Raw genomic sequence first — 18,006 nt, forward strand, 5'->3', positions numbered from 1 at the left:
ATAGATAAGAAAACTGAGATTCAGAGAGGCAGAGATTCTGTAAACATAGTACAGCTAGAATTGATTCTCATATTTGTCGGATTTCAAATTCTATCTTCTTCCCTTTTTTTTTTAAATAACCTTGTGACTACCTTTTGACTCAACCTGTGCTAGCCCAAATGATTCGCGATGAGAATAATTATGGAAGTCAAACTGCAAACATATATTAAAGTTCATTTAGGGCTCTTTACAGGACTCCACTAGCTGGTTCCTTGGTTCCTTTGGCCTTGATGTTATGGTAGCTATGCAAATTACAAATGGCATCAGTCCTCCAAGGAAGAGAACCTGGAGATAGGGACATTTCCACTCTCACACGGCTGCTTGCTTTCCTCTAGATTTGGCCTTCGTTTTAAAACTGTGGCCACTTCTGTGAAAACACAGTTAAAATTGCAGACTCTCCATCTTAATTCATGATCTTGATTTGGCAACTAAAATGATTGTTGGAAACAGGAAATTCTCATGGGGAGAAAATCAGGTACTTTGTTCTTGTTGATGAAATACAAGTTCTTCCCAGCCTATCGGCTGCAGTGCTGTGGTGGGAATAACAGAGCATCTGCTATAACTTCTGTGACCAGAGACAGAGACATCCCCGTGTGCGGGGGTGCCAGACATTCCTGACAGAAGGTGTCCTCTTATCAGTTACAGAAGGCTCTGAGTTTGCACATGTCAACAGAAAAGGAAAGGAAGTGTACTACTTTTCTAGGGCTGCCATAGCACAGTACACAGACAACACGGCTTAAAGAAATGTATTGTCTTGGGTCCTGGAGGCTGAAAGTCCTAGCAAAAGTCTCCAAAGGACTGGTCTTTCTCTGATGGACTTGTAGACTGTCTTCTCCCTATGTTTCCCCCTAAAAGGACACCAGTTGAACTGCATTAGGACCCTCCCTAATGACTTCCTTTTAACTTAATCGCCTTTAAGTACTCGATCACCACATACAGGCACAATCTGCAGTGCTGAGGCTTAAGGGCTTCAACATAAGAATTGGGGTTGTGTGTGTGTGTGTGTGGGGGGTGTAGTCGTTTAGCTGAAATAGGCACCAAGCTTGGAAAAAGTTGAAAACTATCACCTAAGGAATATTTTGTCTTCTAAGGCTGAGAGCGAAGTGCTCCTCCTACCACTGCATCAGTTAACTTCTTGTGTTAATACTGTGGTTTGAAATCAACCTCTCTTCTTTCCATTCTTGCCTCAGCACCAGACACATGTGCCATTCCTCTTAGGAGTGAGGTTAGCTGTGTCTTTCCCATTAGCTGGGGACCTGGAGGGTCCTTCAGTCTTCATACTAGGACTTCCTGAGTAGATACACTAATGCCTGATCTGTGGCTGGCTCTGTTACAGGCCCTGGGGTTTGTGTCGATTGAAATGAGGTGCCGTGTTCCTCAGGACTGAAAGATGATAGCTGCATGGAACTGGGAAGGATCATGCTGCACCTGTTTTACAGAGCTCACTCCAGCAGCTGTTTGGTGGGTGGGCTGCCAAGGGGCTGCCTTGGACTCCGGCGGAAGGGTTGGTCTGTGAGCCGCGGTGGAAGTTTTCCCCACTGGAGTGTACATTCTGCCTTCACTCTTGGTGATGCTGGACAATGGCCCCATTTTTTCTACCCCCTCACCCACAGATTTCTAATGTTTTTAAAGCAGACCTAGTGCACAAGTGCCTTGACCTTGGGGTTGCAGAGGCTTCTGAAGCTGAGCTTGGTAGTTCCTGGCCTTGCAGATGGGTGTCTCCCACTCCCCAGCCCTGGCTGAAGCTCATCAGGATCCGTTCTGGAGCAGCTGAGGTGGAACCTGAGACAGTCAGGTCAGCAGCAGGAGTTGCACCAGGCTGGCTGCAGTGACAGAAGGGCAAAGGCCTCCGTCAGCTTGGCTCATCCCCACCCCACGCAGAGAAGGAACTGCTGCAGACTGCCTGTTCTCCAGAATAATCACTGTGTCTTGCTGAATCCTTGCATTTTCCAGAAGCATTAAAGGCAGTTTTCCCCATCAGTCCCTCTCCTGGGCCTATTACATAACCCACATCTTTCTCCCTGCCTCTCCCTTCTAGCTTATCAGAACTTCTTTTTTTTTTCTTTTTCTGTTTATGTGGCATATTTCTTCTGTGATTCTTCCCCAATTTCTGTCCTTGGACAACTCCGGAAGGAGAAAAAGACTTTGCCTGGTTTTTGCCTATTTGACACAAAAGCACAGGCCAAGTTTGGATCTCACTGTTGGGAGGCTGAAGTAAGAGGCTGCCAAGAGAGAATCAACTAAGTTCAGAGAGTCCTATAGCCCTTTATTGAACAACAACAACAACAAAAACCACTGCACTTGGGGCGAGGCGGGGAGGTGGCAGATGGCTTTGGAACATGAGCGTGAGTTGTACCACGAAGGACTGAGCTATGCTTAACGTTCACATGGCCTCTAGCTTGGGGCAGAGGCTTTGTCAGTGCTGAATTCTTTCAGTGGAGGAAGGAAAGACCTCATTTCTGGCATTTCAATGATTTCTTCAAAGGCTAACCTCGTCTGAATTTAAACGAATAGTGAGGAATAGGCATCCAGTGCTCTTCTAACCACAGGGTGATACTTCCACGAGCATTAGTGATAGAAAAGTGACTTCTCATTTGTCTGTACATTCCTTGGGGCTAAGAGTAAAGATAGTCCTGAAGCACAGGCTAACTCCAGGTGAGAAGGTGGTAGAAGATGTGACTTAGGAAACTATGGTGAGTGGTATAACAATTTGGAAATGCATTGATCCCACTTCTCTGCAAAAGTATTGTGTATCACTTAAATAATGGATGCATTTATCAGTATCTCTATATAAAGATGTCTATAAGATAATAATTAATTAATCAATCTTCTTAGGAATGTCATGGTGATCTTATAACATGTACACACACCATACCGTTCTACACACATTTCAGGAAATAATTTTGTATATACCTGTGGGGCCCCAGGTACACAACACTGGATTAGTCATAAGCCTGGGTTCCTCAGTGGCCCGTGCAATAGCTTGTCATTTATTTAGTTGGCTTTTAATACAATAAGCACTTGCAAATCTACCAATAAAAACAGCATCTATGATTATGACACAGTCTATATTTCACCACACAGTCATTCCCCATTCCCTGTCTTACCTCTTCCTAACAGAAGCAACCATTGACCTGGATCCTGTATTTTTCATTCCTTTCTTTGCTTTCCTTTTTAATAACATTTTATTGCATTTATTTGTAGTCCTATAACGCATGTTTTAATTTTATTTTTGTTTAATTTAGAATTGTTGAAACTTATTTTGCCTTTAGTGTTTTTTCTGGAGATCAAATATTTTGACTGCTGTGTAATATTTTATTGTAAAAATATTCCAGCTTACTTTCCACTTTTCCTTTGATGAGCATTTGGGCTGCTTTCAAGTTTTGTTGCAGCTGTGAGCATTCTTATACATGTCCCTTCTTGAACTCGGGCAGAAGTGAAATTGTTAGATCACAGGCTACAGGAAATATTTAGCCTCAGAGAAAATGACAATGTTTAACATTCGATACAAGCTTCTCACACACACATATGTATCTGAAGAGTTCATATTACCCAATTCACATTTGCTCAATTAAATGATAAAAGCAATGTTTTTTATTTGGTATTTTAGTCAGAAGTAGCTAAAAAATGTATTTCTTTCACATGTATATTGTTATATAGTATACACAAAATGGAAAGACTTAAGTCATGCCAAAACTAGAACCAACACAATTCCATAAACATAGACAAACCACAACACTATGACTTGAGAAAAATTATACTTTATGGGACAGTTCCAATTAATGTTCAGGCAAAGAGTAGCTTCTAAATAATTTAAGAAGTTAAGACTCCATGATATAGGCATTGATGCTGAGGTATATCACACCTTTTTCTTTGAAATGGGTTGTTGTAGGAATCTGGGTTCTTATGGCATATAAGAGGATCTTTCTTGGTGAAAAGTCCCTCCCAGTTACTTTGTTTATTTATTTTTTTATTTTTGGTATTGGGGATTGTACTCAGGGGTGCTTAACTGCTGAGCCACATCCATAGCCCTTTCTATGTTTTATTTAGAGACAGGGTCCCTCTAAGTTGCTTATGGCCTTTCTAAGTTGCCAAAGCTGGTTTTGAACTTCCAATTGTTCTGCCTCAGCCTCCTCAGCTGCCTGGATTACAGGTATGTGCCACCACAGCCAGCCCTCTCAGGTACTTTCCCTTTAACAGAGATAACACACACACACAACCTTTAAAAAGCAAAACAATGTTGTCATTAGAAACCTGCTAATAATTATCAGCAAACCCAATTATCTGATTCTTTGGTTTTTCACTAGATGTTGTCATCTTTCAAACAGTATTCAGTGTTTTAACAATTACTCTTCTTGTTCAGAAACCTCTTGATTTATCTCTAAACATATGTATGTGTGCACGCGCGCGCGCGCACACACACACACACACACACACACACACACACACACACACAAATACTTTTTAAATACTTTTAAACTTGCAGTTTTAAAAAGTGCCCATTCTTCTTTTTGGTTAGAAAACTGCCAGAATTGAAACAAACTGACTCCTTCCAGTTAAAATTCCACGTGAAGCTACATTTCACCGACACAGTATTTTCCAGCCCAGGAAATGAAAGGCTGGGCGCCCTACCTTCACGTAGAGCTGCTGGAACTCTTCAAGGTTCAGCCTCCCGCTCGGGCAGTCCTTGAGAAACCCTTTGTACCACTGCTTCAGTTCGTGCTCATTGAACTCCGTGCTCTTCACCAGGTCCTCCATGACTTCGGGGGCCAGTTTGCTATTTTGTTTCCCCATTCTGCCTGCAGAAAAGCAAATGGAGGCCGTTAGTGCTGTGGCGGTGCCCATTTCTAATTGAGGAGATCTGAGCAGCCCCTTAGCTGGGACTCACTCTGGGGTGTCTGATCACAGTCCCCCAAGTCTGCCTCACTCTACTCTGTGTTCTAGGAGCAAAAAAGACTCTTTGGACAGTTCAAGGGCTGCAAGGCTCACCCTTCTCCTTGTGTCACTTGTCACAAGGCATGGACCCCCAAGTGGAAACCAGGCAGCCATTCCTCTTTGTGTTGTTCGTATCAAGTGCATGGAAGCATTTAGTTCTCCTTCTATGAGTTATGATTCATTAGCACTTGCTGCCAAGGTGTCTAATTCTACATTTAGATCACAGGGATTTTCAATGGGGTTAGTGACAAGAACAATAAGAAGACTTTATAACCAATTGATCAAAAATGGCTTGGAGCCAACCCCTAAAAACCAAAGGCTAAATGCTTTCTCTGATATGTAGATGTTGACTCAAGACAGGTGTGATGGAAGGGAGGCGTAGAGGTTCACTGGATTGAATACAGGGGAGTCAGGGGAAGGACGGAGGGGATGGGAATGGGAAAGCAGTAGAATGAATTGGACATAATTTTCCTATGTTCTTATATGAATATACAACCAGTATAACTCCACATCACGTACAACCACAAAAATGGGAAGTTATACTCCATGTATGTATGATATGTCAAAATATATCCTACTATCATGTATAACTAAAAACAACAAATAAAAAAGTTTTTAAAATGGCTTAGAATTGAGTGTGGTGGTGCATATCTGTTATCCCAGCTATGGAGGAGACTGAGGCAGGAGGATCACAAGTTAGAAGCCAGCCTAAGCAACTTAGTGAGACCCTGTCTCAAAATAAAATAGAAAGGGCTGGGGATGTAGCTCAGTGATAGAGCAGTTGCCTAGCATGTGTAAGGCTCTGGTCTCATTCCCTAGTGCCACCACCACCAAAAGTTAAAAAAAAAAAACAACAAAAAATAGGGGGGGGGAGGGGATCTGGATAAGTAATCATAGTGCATTTAGTTGACCTAGTTCTAAAGCTGTAGATTTTTTTTTAAATAAAAATAACTCACATTAATTTCTACTTCTTTTATTTTTATAAACTTCCTATACTTCGTCTTCAGAATTGACAAAACTTTAATGGCTTTTTCTAGAGATTAGTTAGTGAACTTTAGTTAACATGATTCCAAGTTGTTATTGTTATTGATAGGAAGGAAAATAATAGTACATAAGATAATGTTACCTATACTAATGATAGGTGTGTGGCTAACATCATATTAGCATGCCAGGGGATGGGAAAAAATTTGGAGTCATTCCTAATTTTTACTCCTGACATGGCCATTTAACTTATGTGTTATTTAGGGCAGTATTAATTAACCATGCTGTCTTTAATTTCTTCACTAAATTAAGCAGACATAATAAAGTTCTCTCCGCTTTACTGTGATGGTTAATTAAGAAATGAGTAGGTAAATAAAGACCCAAAAGAATATTTAGAAATTATTATAGTAGTTGTACTCGTGCTGGAAAATTAAGGATATATTTTTGAATGTCCTTTCAGATTTCTGTTTTATAATAATAATATCAGTAAAGCATGACAAATTAACCTCAGAGTGTTTCAAAAGGTCAAGAGAATCTTGAAAATCTGAGGGACAACCAGAATAAGAAAAATACCAGAAGATCTTTAAAATCGAGTCATAGGTGAGCGAGTTAAGTTTTGAAGAATTTATGCAAGTGGACCTCATTCTGCAACATGCTTGAAATGGGTTTTCAACCCAAGATCCAGGCAGGCCTATACTTGCAACAGTCAAGAGGGATAATCTCATCGCATACTTTGCAGTTATTATTTTTTAAAGCTTCTCCTAAAGGAGACTCCACACCCACTGTCAGTAACCTGCCCTAACATTGAACAACTCTCTCACCATAATAGAACCTGACCAAGCTTACTACTTCCAGGGAAAGCTTCCACCGGAGCCCCATCCTAGCTGCATACAGCACTGGCTGTCAGCTACCTTCCAGGCTCCTGGGTTTGAGAGAAGGACCTGGGGGTCAGCGACTCTCCCTTCACTGTGGAGCTTCTCATGTTTTGCTGTTGATTTCAAGTTCCAAGTCTCTTATTAGCAACTGTCTCTTAATTGTAAGTTGTGGGATGCCACAGCTGGATTTGGAAATCAAGTGGGCACTCAGGTATCAGGGTTAATTAATTTGGGTAAGAAAACTGTAATTCATGGTTATCCTGACAATCAAAAAAAAATGTATTTTTGCCAAACCTTTCAGTACTTCATTTTTTTTTTTAAGTAGAGAAGTATAGACCTTCACTATTAATCTAGAACCTCACTTAACAGAGAACCACTCAATATGGAATGTTGCCTGGGGAGAAGGCACTAAATGGAACATTTCTCACACTTTAAGACAACTGGGCAGCAAGGATGAGGGCAGCTCCCTGAAGCTCAGCACACTGGGTGACTTGTAGATCACACAGCTCAGCAGAGCCAAGCTGGAAATTTGAACCTGGATCCACAAGACTCCAGCGCATAATCTTAGATTGGAGGACAAATGTTATTTCAGAGGAAGGAACAGGGGGAGCAAAAGCAGGAAGGTCAGAGGGACCTGAAACAGTTCCAGGAAGGGATGAAAGAAGGTTATTTTTCTTTGCCAGACGGGCTGCCTTGTTTGGAAAAGACAGATTTATTAAAACCACAAGCTCAGAAGTGACTTTGTATTAATGATGGAAAAATGGATTAAAGGGTATTAAAAACCACCTCTCCCAAGAGCCTTTAGAAACTCAACAATGTATCAATTCAAGAAAACTGGAATTGTCCACGGAGCATTTGTGATGCCTTAACCATTCTCTCTGGCTGGCAGGAGACAGTCTCTTCTACATGAAGGAGCATTGTCAGGACCATGAGTCACAGCTTTGGAGACTCAGTGCATAACTGCAGCCCAGGTGGTTATGGGTCATGGTCAGTACCACTGCTTAGGTGTGCCGGCTAATGGGTGGATCATGCAGAAAGTCAAGTTCTGGCCTGGCTTGGCATGATATTGCCTCTGCCCTCACCAGGCCTCATCAGGTCCTCTCTGGGTTGATGATTGACCTCCTCCCTGAGCTCCCCAACTTCAACTTATCTTCCGCACGGCCGAGTGAATTTCTGAAATAAAAGCCTTGCCATCTGATTTGTGCCCTAAAACCTTCCATACTTCTTTTTGTCCAGGCTGCAGCCCCATCTCTTTAGCATGGTATAAGTCCGTCGTCCCTGCATCCTTGTATCCTTATGTTCTGCCAATCTGTCTTTGCACTTCATATGCTAACAGTAATGAACTGTTACAGGTTCTACAAGTGTTCCATACTCCCATGGCTCTGAGTATTCTCTTTTCCTAGAGTGACATTCCCCCTGTGTCTGCTCAGCGGACTTCTTCTCCTTCTTTATGTAGCTTCATGTACCACTTCTGAGAAGCTTTCCCTGCAGATGTGGACACTCTTTGTCCTTGTTGTCTTCCTTCCCTTGATCGTCATTTATTTCTCCAATGGATTGTTAGATTCTTGGGAGAGGGGACTTAATTCTCTTTGCATCTTTTGTAATTTGTTCTGGGTATTCAACAAGTATTTTTTGAGGAAGTGAATAAATTAGGGGAACAGAGGCAACTGGGTATTTTCATCCCCCCCCCCAAGGAAAATCAACCTCATAACATAGATATGAGGAGCAGTCACAAGCTAGAAAAGGAACTCCTCAGGGGAAGGAATGTTGACTTAATTGTATGGAAAACAGCCTGCCCTCCCAGAGAGGGCTCTTGTCTCTTCTCTTCATTTAATTCTGGGCACCTGGAAGGCAGGGCCTGTGTCTTTTATCTCAGGGTCCTCAGTAATTGGCAAGAAGATGCACTTGGTGATGTTTGTTGGGTGAGTGGAAGTGTGGATGGATTGATGCTCCCACCTGTGCTGCTTTTGTTTGGGGCTGCTGTGACATGGGCCAAGTAGTGGTTCTCATTATGGGATCTGGTTGGTAGAAAGGGTAAAAATGACAGCAAATCTTTTAATATTCCCAATAAAGAGTTTCCATGGGCTGGGGATGTGGCTCAAGCAGTAGCGTGCTCGCCTGGCATGCGTGCAGCCCGGGTTCGATCCTCAGCACCACATACAAACAAAGATGTTGTGTCCACCGAGAACTAAAAAATAAATATTAAAAAAAATTCTCTCTCTCTCTCTCTCTCTCTCTCTCTCTCTCTCTCTCTCTCTTCTCTCTCTCTCCCCTCTCTCACTCTCTCACTCTCTCTTTAAAAAAAAAAAAGAGTTTCCATGACATAATGTGGGCAGCAGGGGCAGGAGGGAGAGTGCCAGCTCTCTCTCTCTCTCTCAAATTACTCTGTCATCTTGGGTGAAATACTTTCCTTCCCTCTTCTCAGTTTCCCTATTTAAAAATGAGCAATTTGGATCAGACAATCTTTAAGATTCTCCCAACTCCACCATTCACTGATTTTTCTGAACAAGTTTTGTGACTGTCAAATATGGGTGACAGACTTCAGATTGGCTCGTCTCAGCCCACATTGGCTCTACCGGGTTTTACCTGAGAGCCTGTCAGAACCTGAGCATTTTGTTGCCCAATAAGGGAGGGGATGCAAACCAGGGTGCATTCCTTGTAAGCTGTTGTTCTAGGCAACAAAGTAAAATGCAGCCCCACCCCAAAGCTAAGGGATTCGTCACTTTGTGTTTCAATAGAGAGAATTTCAGTGCTACACACAAAAAGGAACTGGCGGAAGGGCTTTGGAGGTTGAGAGAACTCCTTAAAGACAGAGCTCTGGGAAAGGAAAGTCCAGCCCACTTACTTGCAAATGATCCCAGGAAAAATGGTATTTTTTAAAAAACAACTGTAGTGTACTAGAGGATTTTGTGCACTAAAACTAACTAATATAACAATGCTCTAAGAGAGAGATAATCATCTTTCCCCTTTTAGTGATGAGCATTTTGAAGGCTGGGGAAATTAAACCATTTTCCCTGGCTCAACCAGCAAGTGAAGGCTTAGTGCAGGCTGAAGAGAGTCCTCCCGTGCTCTTGGCTTTCTAAAGCAGGACATCATCTTCTCTTGCCTGAATTCTGCGACCACCTCCAACTGCTCTGTCTGCCTTAGGTCTGTTCACCTGCCACTCATGTCCTATCCTGTCTCAGTAGCAGGTTCCAGAGCAGAGGAGGCACAGCATGAAAGAGAGTATCCTGCAGGAGGGTGAGGGGTGGGCAGGAGAACTTCCTAGAAGAAAGTTTCTAGCAGGAGGCTGGGAAGCACCTGCATCCATTTCTCTACATAGATTCTTTGGTGTTAAAGAAGATCTCGTTAAAGTGTGTGTGTGTGTGTGTGTGTGTGTGTGTGTCTGTGTGCACTGCTCTGAGCTCCTTCCTTTCCCTCTCTATTTAATTCTAGCTCCCCAGGACATACCAGGGCCTATTGACTATAGTGAGGCACACAGAACGGCACAGCCAGCTCCTCCCAGGTAATTCGGCAGTCAGCCTGGCTGCCTCTTGGTGAGATTCATCTAAAGTCTGAGTGGCTGAGATGGAGCAGCACAGCCACATGTGTAGAGACACAGCAGCATAAGCACATCAGTGGGTAAGAGGCTTGGAAATCGGCCCAGAGCCGCAGAAGAAAGGGCTTTAGAGACTAGGGCTGCAGGTCCCTGGAAGGAATGTGATGCCAGCTAGCATGGAAAGAGACTTGAATGGGAGTCCGGCTGGTTCTGGTGCTTGACGACTCAGGTCAGCCTTTCCAGCCCCAAGCTCCTCGCCTGCACATGAAATAGTCTGCAAGAGTTCCTGCCTGGTATGACCTTTTTATCCTTTGGCACCTGTCTAAACCTCAGTCTTCATGCCAGGCTCAGTCTAATCTTGCCTCCTCTGTGATCCTTCTCTATTGGCTTTTGCCATGAAAAGACCAAAAAGAGTCCAGAGGCAAATCTTTCAGGCTTTGGTCTTCTTCAGTGTGTCAGGTTCGAATTCTTAATGCTAGACCCCAGCACAGGGATCCTGAGACCATATCAGGGATGCCAGGAAGGGAGCAGAGAGAACTTGGGTCACTGTGGTTTTGTGTCAGTAATGACCAGGGTACAATTAACTTAATGGAAGAAGGCAGAGAACCCCAAGGAAACTCAACTGGGCAGACATGGCTAGGCATCTTCTATGAGGCCCTGTGTTGACATGGTGGGATGTAAAGGAAGACACAGTCCCATCCTTGAAGGACTCAGACCTGAACGCAGGAGATGTTTGCAACTCTGGAATGTGAAGCCTGGGAAGACGAGCGCTCACAACAGAGAGCTATGGTGCACAATGGGGACACAGGGACACAGTCCCACCAAGCAGGCAATTTCACTTAGGACTGCTCCAGCTAAGAACTCCTAAGGAGTGTTTCCTAATCCTGCCTAGATGCCAGAATCACCCCTGGCTACTTTGTCAACACGGTCCATGGGACCCTCCCTCGGGGGAAATCTGTACACATCCTTGCAACTCAGGCGAATATGATTGTCAACTTGGGGTATACTGCTGCATAGCATGAAGAGAAGCCAAAGCAGATGGTCTAAGCAGAAAACACCCAGAGCAGTGCAGGCGGAACCCAAGTTCCCTCTGCTCCCTTCCTGGCATCCCTGATATGCTCTCAAGTTCCCTGTGCTGGGGTCTAGCATTAAAAATTCAAACCTGACACACTGAAGAAGACCAAAGCCTGAAAGATTTGCCTCTGGACTCTGTTGGGTCAACCCTTTGGGTTCAGGTTGGAGGTTTGAGGCTCAGAACAGTGATGGGCTCTCTCAGAGCCCAAGGGCAGGTGATCCTGAGCTGAGAAGCCAAGTCTTCTGCCCAGTTGGGTGTCCCCCGACCTCTGCAGTGTGTCAAACACTCAAAGCATGTTTGTCTCTACACACCTGTGTCAAACACTCAAAGCATGTTTGTCTCTACACAAAGGCGTTGAAACCACCTCCATCACCAAATCCTGTGAATCCTATAAACAAATGAGGTTTCCAGTTTCTGAAGACTGTTGAAACAACACTGACGTCCATGCCTCAGAGTTTCCCAGCACCTCGTGTGCAGCTTTCTTTTCTAATAAAGTTGAATATCTGACGCTCTGGCTCTTTCTACTCCTCTCGTCTTCATCCTTCCAAAGTCAAGTATTCACAAGGCCCCAGCAGCATTTCCCACGGGACAGGGAGAGTGTTGATCACAGGCTGGCATTTCATGCCGTGTCTGGAAACCAGAGCAGCTTCAGCAAAGAGAAGTCTTTTTGCATGGTGTTCTCAATGACTTTGCCTTGAACCTGAACCTCGTGGGATTACAACTGAGGTTCTGGCCTGCAAGCATGAAATAGGCACCGAGGCACAGACTTCATCCTTGGGGACTCAAGATAAAAGGAGAAAGTACATATTTGATCTATAATAAATGAGGAAATGAGAAAAAAAAACATTGATGGCAGTGGCACCGTTCAAGCAGGTGGCAACAGGTGTATTCACAAAGGGGTGATAAAGACATGGAGGTAAACGTAGAAGTGGTCCCAGGGATCTATCATCTGATCCAACCCTTTTGTCTTCTAGAGGTTGCCAGGGGGAGGTCAGGGCACTTATGTCAGGGAACATGGCAGGCGGTAACAGAGCCCAGAGTGCCCTCACATGCGGTTTGTAGGCTGCTGCTGTGCCCAGGCCTTTAATTCTTGTGTACTGAGGTGGGTAAAGGTCCTAGGCCCTGTGGAATGGGAAGAGCCAGTGTATGTGGCCAGGGTGTGAAGAGTGGTCTCCCTCCGTGGGCTTGTCCTAGTTGCTTCTAGCCATGTTTCCTCCTGAGCTTGACTTCTGCAGGGCAGGGCCTGAGCCCGAAGTGGTCGGAGGGTCTTAGCTAGACAAAAGGCACATCCCTGACTCCAGGTGGGAGCTGCCAGTGGACATTAGTCTTTGGGTCTTGCTAGTTGTTCACCAGCAAAAATCCAACTGGTAATGTGGGGACCAGGGCTTCTGAAACTCTGATAAAGCAAAGGGTCAAAATTGTAAGCTCAGACCATGAAAGTCAGATGAATCTCCATCTTTTCCCTGCTTTCTAAGAAAGGATAAACTTTTCCCAAGCATCTGAGGAGGAGAACTCAGGCCAAAGCCTTCTGTGTAGCCTGGCATTAGCCTGTGTCTTTTCGAAAAGTTTCTACTCAGTGTTCTTGAACCCCATTTTGTTGGTTCCCTTTCCTTTCTATTAGGCTTGATGTCCCTTCTAGTTTCACTTGGACTGAGTTTAGAGTGTGTGTGTGTGTGTGTGCGCGCGCGCGCGCACACACGTGCATGCTGGGGTCAGACCTGGAATCAAATGGTGTTCCTTTAAATACAAAGTATATGACTTTTGATAAGTTACTTAGCCCAATGGAACATCAGTTTTCTTATTTGTTAAATGAAAATGATGTTCTTTGCTCTTGGGGATGTAAACAGGATATGTAAAATATCATGTTGAGTTTTTTTCTGATAGTGCCTTTTCAAACATTAAGCAGGAATTCAGTGACAGTAGCTTTACCGGTCCTCATTATGGGGATCCAGCACATGAACTTCTTCAAAAGGTGGACACTTCAGGATTTCGACTGTGACCCTGAGTCACTCTAACCTTAATACCTGGTACTAAGCCTGGTATGTGTGAACAGAAGTACCCAAAATGTGAGACAGGGAAATTACTATTGTCCTGCGGATTCTCTTGTATGCAAACGTGCTTCCTATCTGGCCCAACAGAGGAAAGTCACCAAGGATCCCACAGCCCAGACTGAGCATCAACTGTTGAGTGGACGGTTTCCATCCAGTTCTTCGCTCACCCACTGAGCAGAAGTGTGAGCTGATTAATAGCTGGTGGCCTTTCATCGGGGACTGTCTCAAGCAGCCACCCCCTTTTCTGCATCTTATTCTTATTTCCCTGCGTGTCCCGACCACTCTATGTATTTCTGAGCATTGGCTTTTATGAAAGGAAACGGGCCACCTTTGGCAGTGTCAGAACCTCACTTAGTCCTGGGAGGTAGCAGAGGAAATGCCTTCATTAATAATCACAGCCTTCTGTCCAACAGATTGTGTTCTAGGTTGTGCTGCCAAGTCCCAGTGGGAAGGGCCCGTGGCCCTTATCTCAGAGCAGCAGGGAGCTGCTGAGAGAGAAGAGCAGACCAGGAGTGTCCCACGTCATCTGCACATCCCTGTCACGGGGCTGGGCCTGAAGCATCAGGGGTGCACCACTTTCCTTCCTCTCAGAGTGAGGCTTGGGATATTGGAGGAGTGAATGGCACGCCCACGTGTCTGCAGTAGTGACCGAGTCACAATCCACTCATCTCCTGAGTCTCAGGCCACTGTTCTTCCCCTCCAAGGGAAATTTGTTATCTCTACAGAAATTCCAAAAAGGTACTTAACTTTGATGTTCTACTATGAAGATGGCTTTAAATAAGTAAAATGTTCTACCTGAAGAAAATGTGATGCTAGGGCTGGGGATGTGGCTCAAGCGGTAGCGCGCTCGCCTGGCATGCGTGCGGCCCGGGTTCGATCCTCAGCACCACATACCAACAAAGATGTTGTGTCCGCCAATAACTAAAAAATAAATATTAAAAATTCTCTCTCTGTCTCTCTCTCTCTCTCTCTCTCTCTCTCTCTCTCTCTCTCTCTCTCCTCTCTCTTAAAAAAAAAAGAAAATGTGATGCAAAAAATCAATCAATTCCTTATTTGTTCAACAAAATTTTTAACTCAGCATTTCTGTATGGTTTCCAAATTGTTCTCTAGGGCATCTTTCCTGAATACTAGATAATGTCTCCAGCTGCCTGCTATGCCTTTCCACCATTGTTTCCTACAAACACATCAAAACCGATGTATCCCAATATTCCTTTTCCCCTAAAATCTCTTTTTTTCTTTTCTTCTCTCGGGGTAATGGCCCAGCCATCTTCCCAGGGTCCCATTCATCCTGCTATCTTGAGCTTCTCTATTTCCTTCATGTTCCTGTATCTAATCAATTATCGAGTTAAGTAGTTTAGTAGCATCTACCCCCTAACTCAACTCTGTCTACTTCCCTCTGCTTCCAATGCCTTGGTCCGGGCCATTATCACTTCTCACCCTGATGATGGAAGTTGCCTCCTACCTTGCTTCCCCATCCTCAGTCTTGCCCTGCTCAAATCCATCTTCACACTGCAGCTTGAAGGATCTTTCTAAACCACAAACCCCTCTCATGTCACTCCTGTTTAAACCCTGCAGTGGTCTCTCCCTAGCTTATTTTGAGCTCCAGTACTTCCCAGGCCTGCTCGCCAGGGTCTGTTCTTCCCATCCTTCTCCCCTCCCAGCACACCTTTAGTTTCCATGCTCCCCATGCATCCACCCTGTGCTCCAACCTCTTGTATCATATCCAACCTCTCTGATGGTTTCCTTTTGGGGTTCTTTTTGCTTTGAAGACAGTTCCCATTAATAGCACCATGCTTTTCTAGTGAACTCCATGAAGGCTTCTCATCAATGACTTTGTTGTCTGGCTTTCTATAACAAGCTGATGGCACATTGCACAGCTACTGTCCCTGCATCCTGCCACGGCAGTATCTGTCATGCATGTCTCCCATCGCACCACATGTGGGGATCTGCAAGGACAGAGTGATTGTGTCACTCACCCAACACCTAGTTTGGAGCCTACAACTTAGCAGGTACCCAGAAATATTGTTGAATCAATTAACTATTCTCTGATCCCTGCCACCAGCATCTAGAATTTATCAGCTGAGTTCTAAAACAGAGACTATGAAACAGATCGAAGATGACTGTACTAAGTGCCATTAGTGGGAGACAAGCAAGGTGGAGAGAGAGAGAGAGAGGAAAGGAGAGAGAGAGAGAGAGAGAGAGAGAGAGAGAGAGAGAGAGAGAGAATGCACAAGAGAGAGCTCCTGAGCTTCTTATTAGGAAATCAGCAACAAAACCTGCAGAAATTGAAAGATTACATAAAGAATATTTTAAAAAGCAGTCCCTCAAAATTATTTCAAGAAAATAATCATAGAGACAACACTCTCTAGAGACATATTTACAAGAGAGGTACTCCAGCATTGTTCAAAATGATTTTTTTAAAAAATGTCTCTCAGAGGAAACAGACTAAATAAATTTTGGTAGTGCTACATGGTGAAAATGGAGTGATTAACAGTGACACTGGAGGTCTGCATGGACTCACATGTATCAGTATTGACTCAGCGTCGTTTATCTAAATTAAAACAGAAATATGCAAACAAACACCATAGTTTCAAGGATAAACACTTGACTGAAGACATATATTAAATATCTCAGAGTAGAGGAAGGGAGTGTAGTCAACATAGAGGATAAGGAAAAATTAAAAACATATAAGAAATTGCAAGGAGGTCTCCATATAGGCCATGATGGAATGTGCCAGGAACTCAGTGGTGTTACTAACCTGAGTGCATACTTGATGCCCCCCAAAAAAGACGAAAGTAGAAGAAAGGAGATATTGCAATCAACTGCTCAGTGGGAAAAGCAGGTCACAAAACAGTGCATAGTATCACCTTGCTCTTGCCTAACACACACACACACTTGCTGAAGCTGGGTGCTCGGGAAGTCTGACCAGTTCATAATTTACATCAAAATCTTAACAACGTAACTGTGAGCAGTGTACTAGTAATATTTTCCTCTCCATATCTTTCTGAATTTCTGTAGTGAGCACATACGACATTTATCATCAGGAAAAAAATGCAAAAATACAATTTCCATTTAAAGAAACAATTGTCGTTTATTCACAAATGCATCAATCTTGGAAATCCTGAAACAAGAACTGTGGTGGGGCTTCCCATCAGAACTGCATCCTTTCACTCAGTTCACAGCAATATTTCAGGATATACTTGTATGCCAAAGAGCTTTAGTTCCCAGTCATCCTATTAACTCTGGGTGAAGTGATGAATATGGAAAAGATGTTCAGGAAAACCCCAGGCTGCCATCTCAGCATCGCAGAAGCTAACGGGGACACAGTGTCAAAATCAAGATGGATGGGTCAGGATCTGCCATGTCAGCAACTTCTCCAGGGCTCTCGTTTGTCACCTGTGAGACTGATGATAACAGTGCCAATGTCAGCGTGTTATCACAAGGCTCAAAGAGCTGTAAGACAGGAGAGAGCTTTGCAAATGCTTGAAGCTCTACTCAATGCTCATTATAGTGATCGAAATTCAAGTTTGAATATAGAAAGCTCAAAGATCAAAAAAGTCGATGACTCCACAGATCATCACTTCTGAGTTCCTAAGGCTGGGTCTAATGTCCAGTGAAGTGGAGAATGAAAGCTACCTGAAGAGCAAGGGAAGGGACTCAAGAAGGCTTTGGAAACAGTAACATCTCTGAGCCAACCTAACCTACCCTCCTTCCAGGAAATAAGGAAATGATGATTTTTCTCTAAAAGTAAAACACAACCTTCTGGGTCCTTAACCTGGAACCACTGACCACAAACCCAGCTGACATCTTCTGCAAGTTTCCTAGGGTCCTCCCAGAGGCCTGGGTGGGCTTTCTGCACTTAGATCCCTTCATGGGCCACAGCTTTCCCCACAGCACTGGGTTTCAGTTCTAACTCTGCCAGTGACTCCCTGTGTGACCTTGGCAGACTCTGTGTCCTCACCGAACTTTAGTTTCCCCATGGGTGCAAGTTCCACGCAAGTTTCTGCCTCACCTAATCAGCCAGGTCATTTTAAGAAACAAACCATGGATGCAGTTGGTCAGTTGTACAATTATTTCTGGCTCTTCATCTGGTACATGACATGTTTTTTTCCATGACATATTAGGAAAAAAACAAACAAACAAAAAGATCCAAATATACAGAGTTTTGTTAGGGAGGGATGAAGAGAAGGAGTAGATTTCAAATCTCTGACATGAAGGAGTAAAGTCACCTGTGGATGAACAGTCACCAGAAAGTTCTCTCTCTCCCTCTCCTCTCTCTCTCTCTCTCTCTCTCTCTCTCTCTCTCTCTCTCTCTCTCTCTCACACACACACACACACACACGAATAGGAAGGGAGTCATGCAGAAGGATAAATGCTTCCACGTGCCCCTTCATGGAGATGGACGGAAAGGGCACAGTTACCAGAGGGTGAGGGGGTGGTGACCCTCTCTGGGGAGGTTCCTGTCTTTGATGTGTGTCCAACTCTGAATTTGGTTCACCCTGTCCTTGCTGG

At 44.0% G+C, this 18,006-nt stretch overlaps 1 protein-coding gene across 1 annotated transcript in view; it reads right to left on the reverse strand.

Annotated features, from left to right (window-relative positions):
• The window catches only part of VSNL1 (visinin like 1), a 103,650-nt gene that overhangs the window by 58,148 nt on the left and 27,496 nt on the right, over positions 1–18,006 (reverse strand). Inside the window, exon 2 of the mRNA XM_081265395.1 lies at positions 4,672–4,838. Within this exon, the coding sequence (XP_081121521.1) occupies positions 4,672–4,833 (162 nt within the window). The 5' untranslated portion in view covers positions 4,834–4,838. The remainder of the gene's footprint in view (positions 1–4,671; positions 4,839–18,006) is intronic.

Source organism: Spermophilus citellus (assembly GCF_964194105.1).
Source record: "Spermophilus citellus genome assembly, chromosome: 13".
Classification (NCBI taxonomy): Eukaryota; Metazoa; Chordata; class Mammalia; order Rodentia; family Sciuridae; genus Spermophilus; species Spermophilus citellus.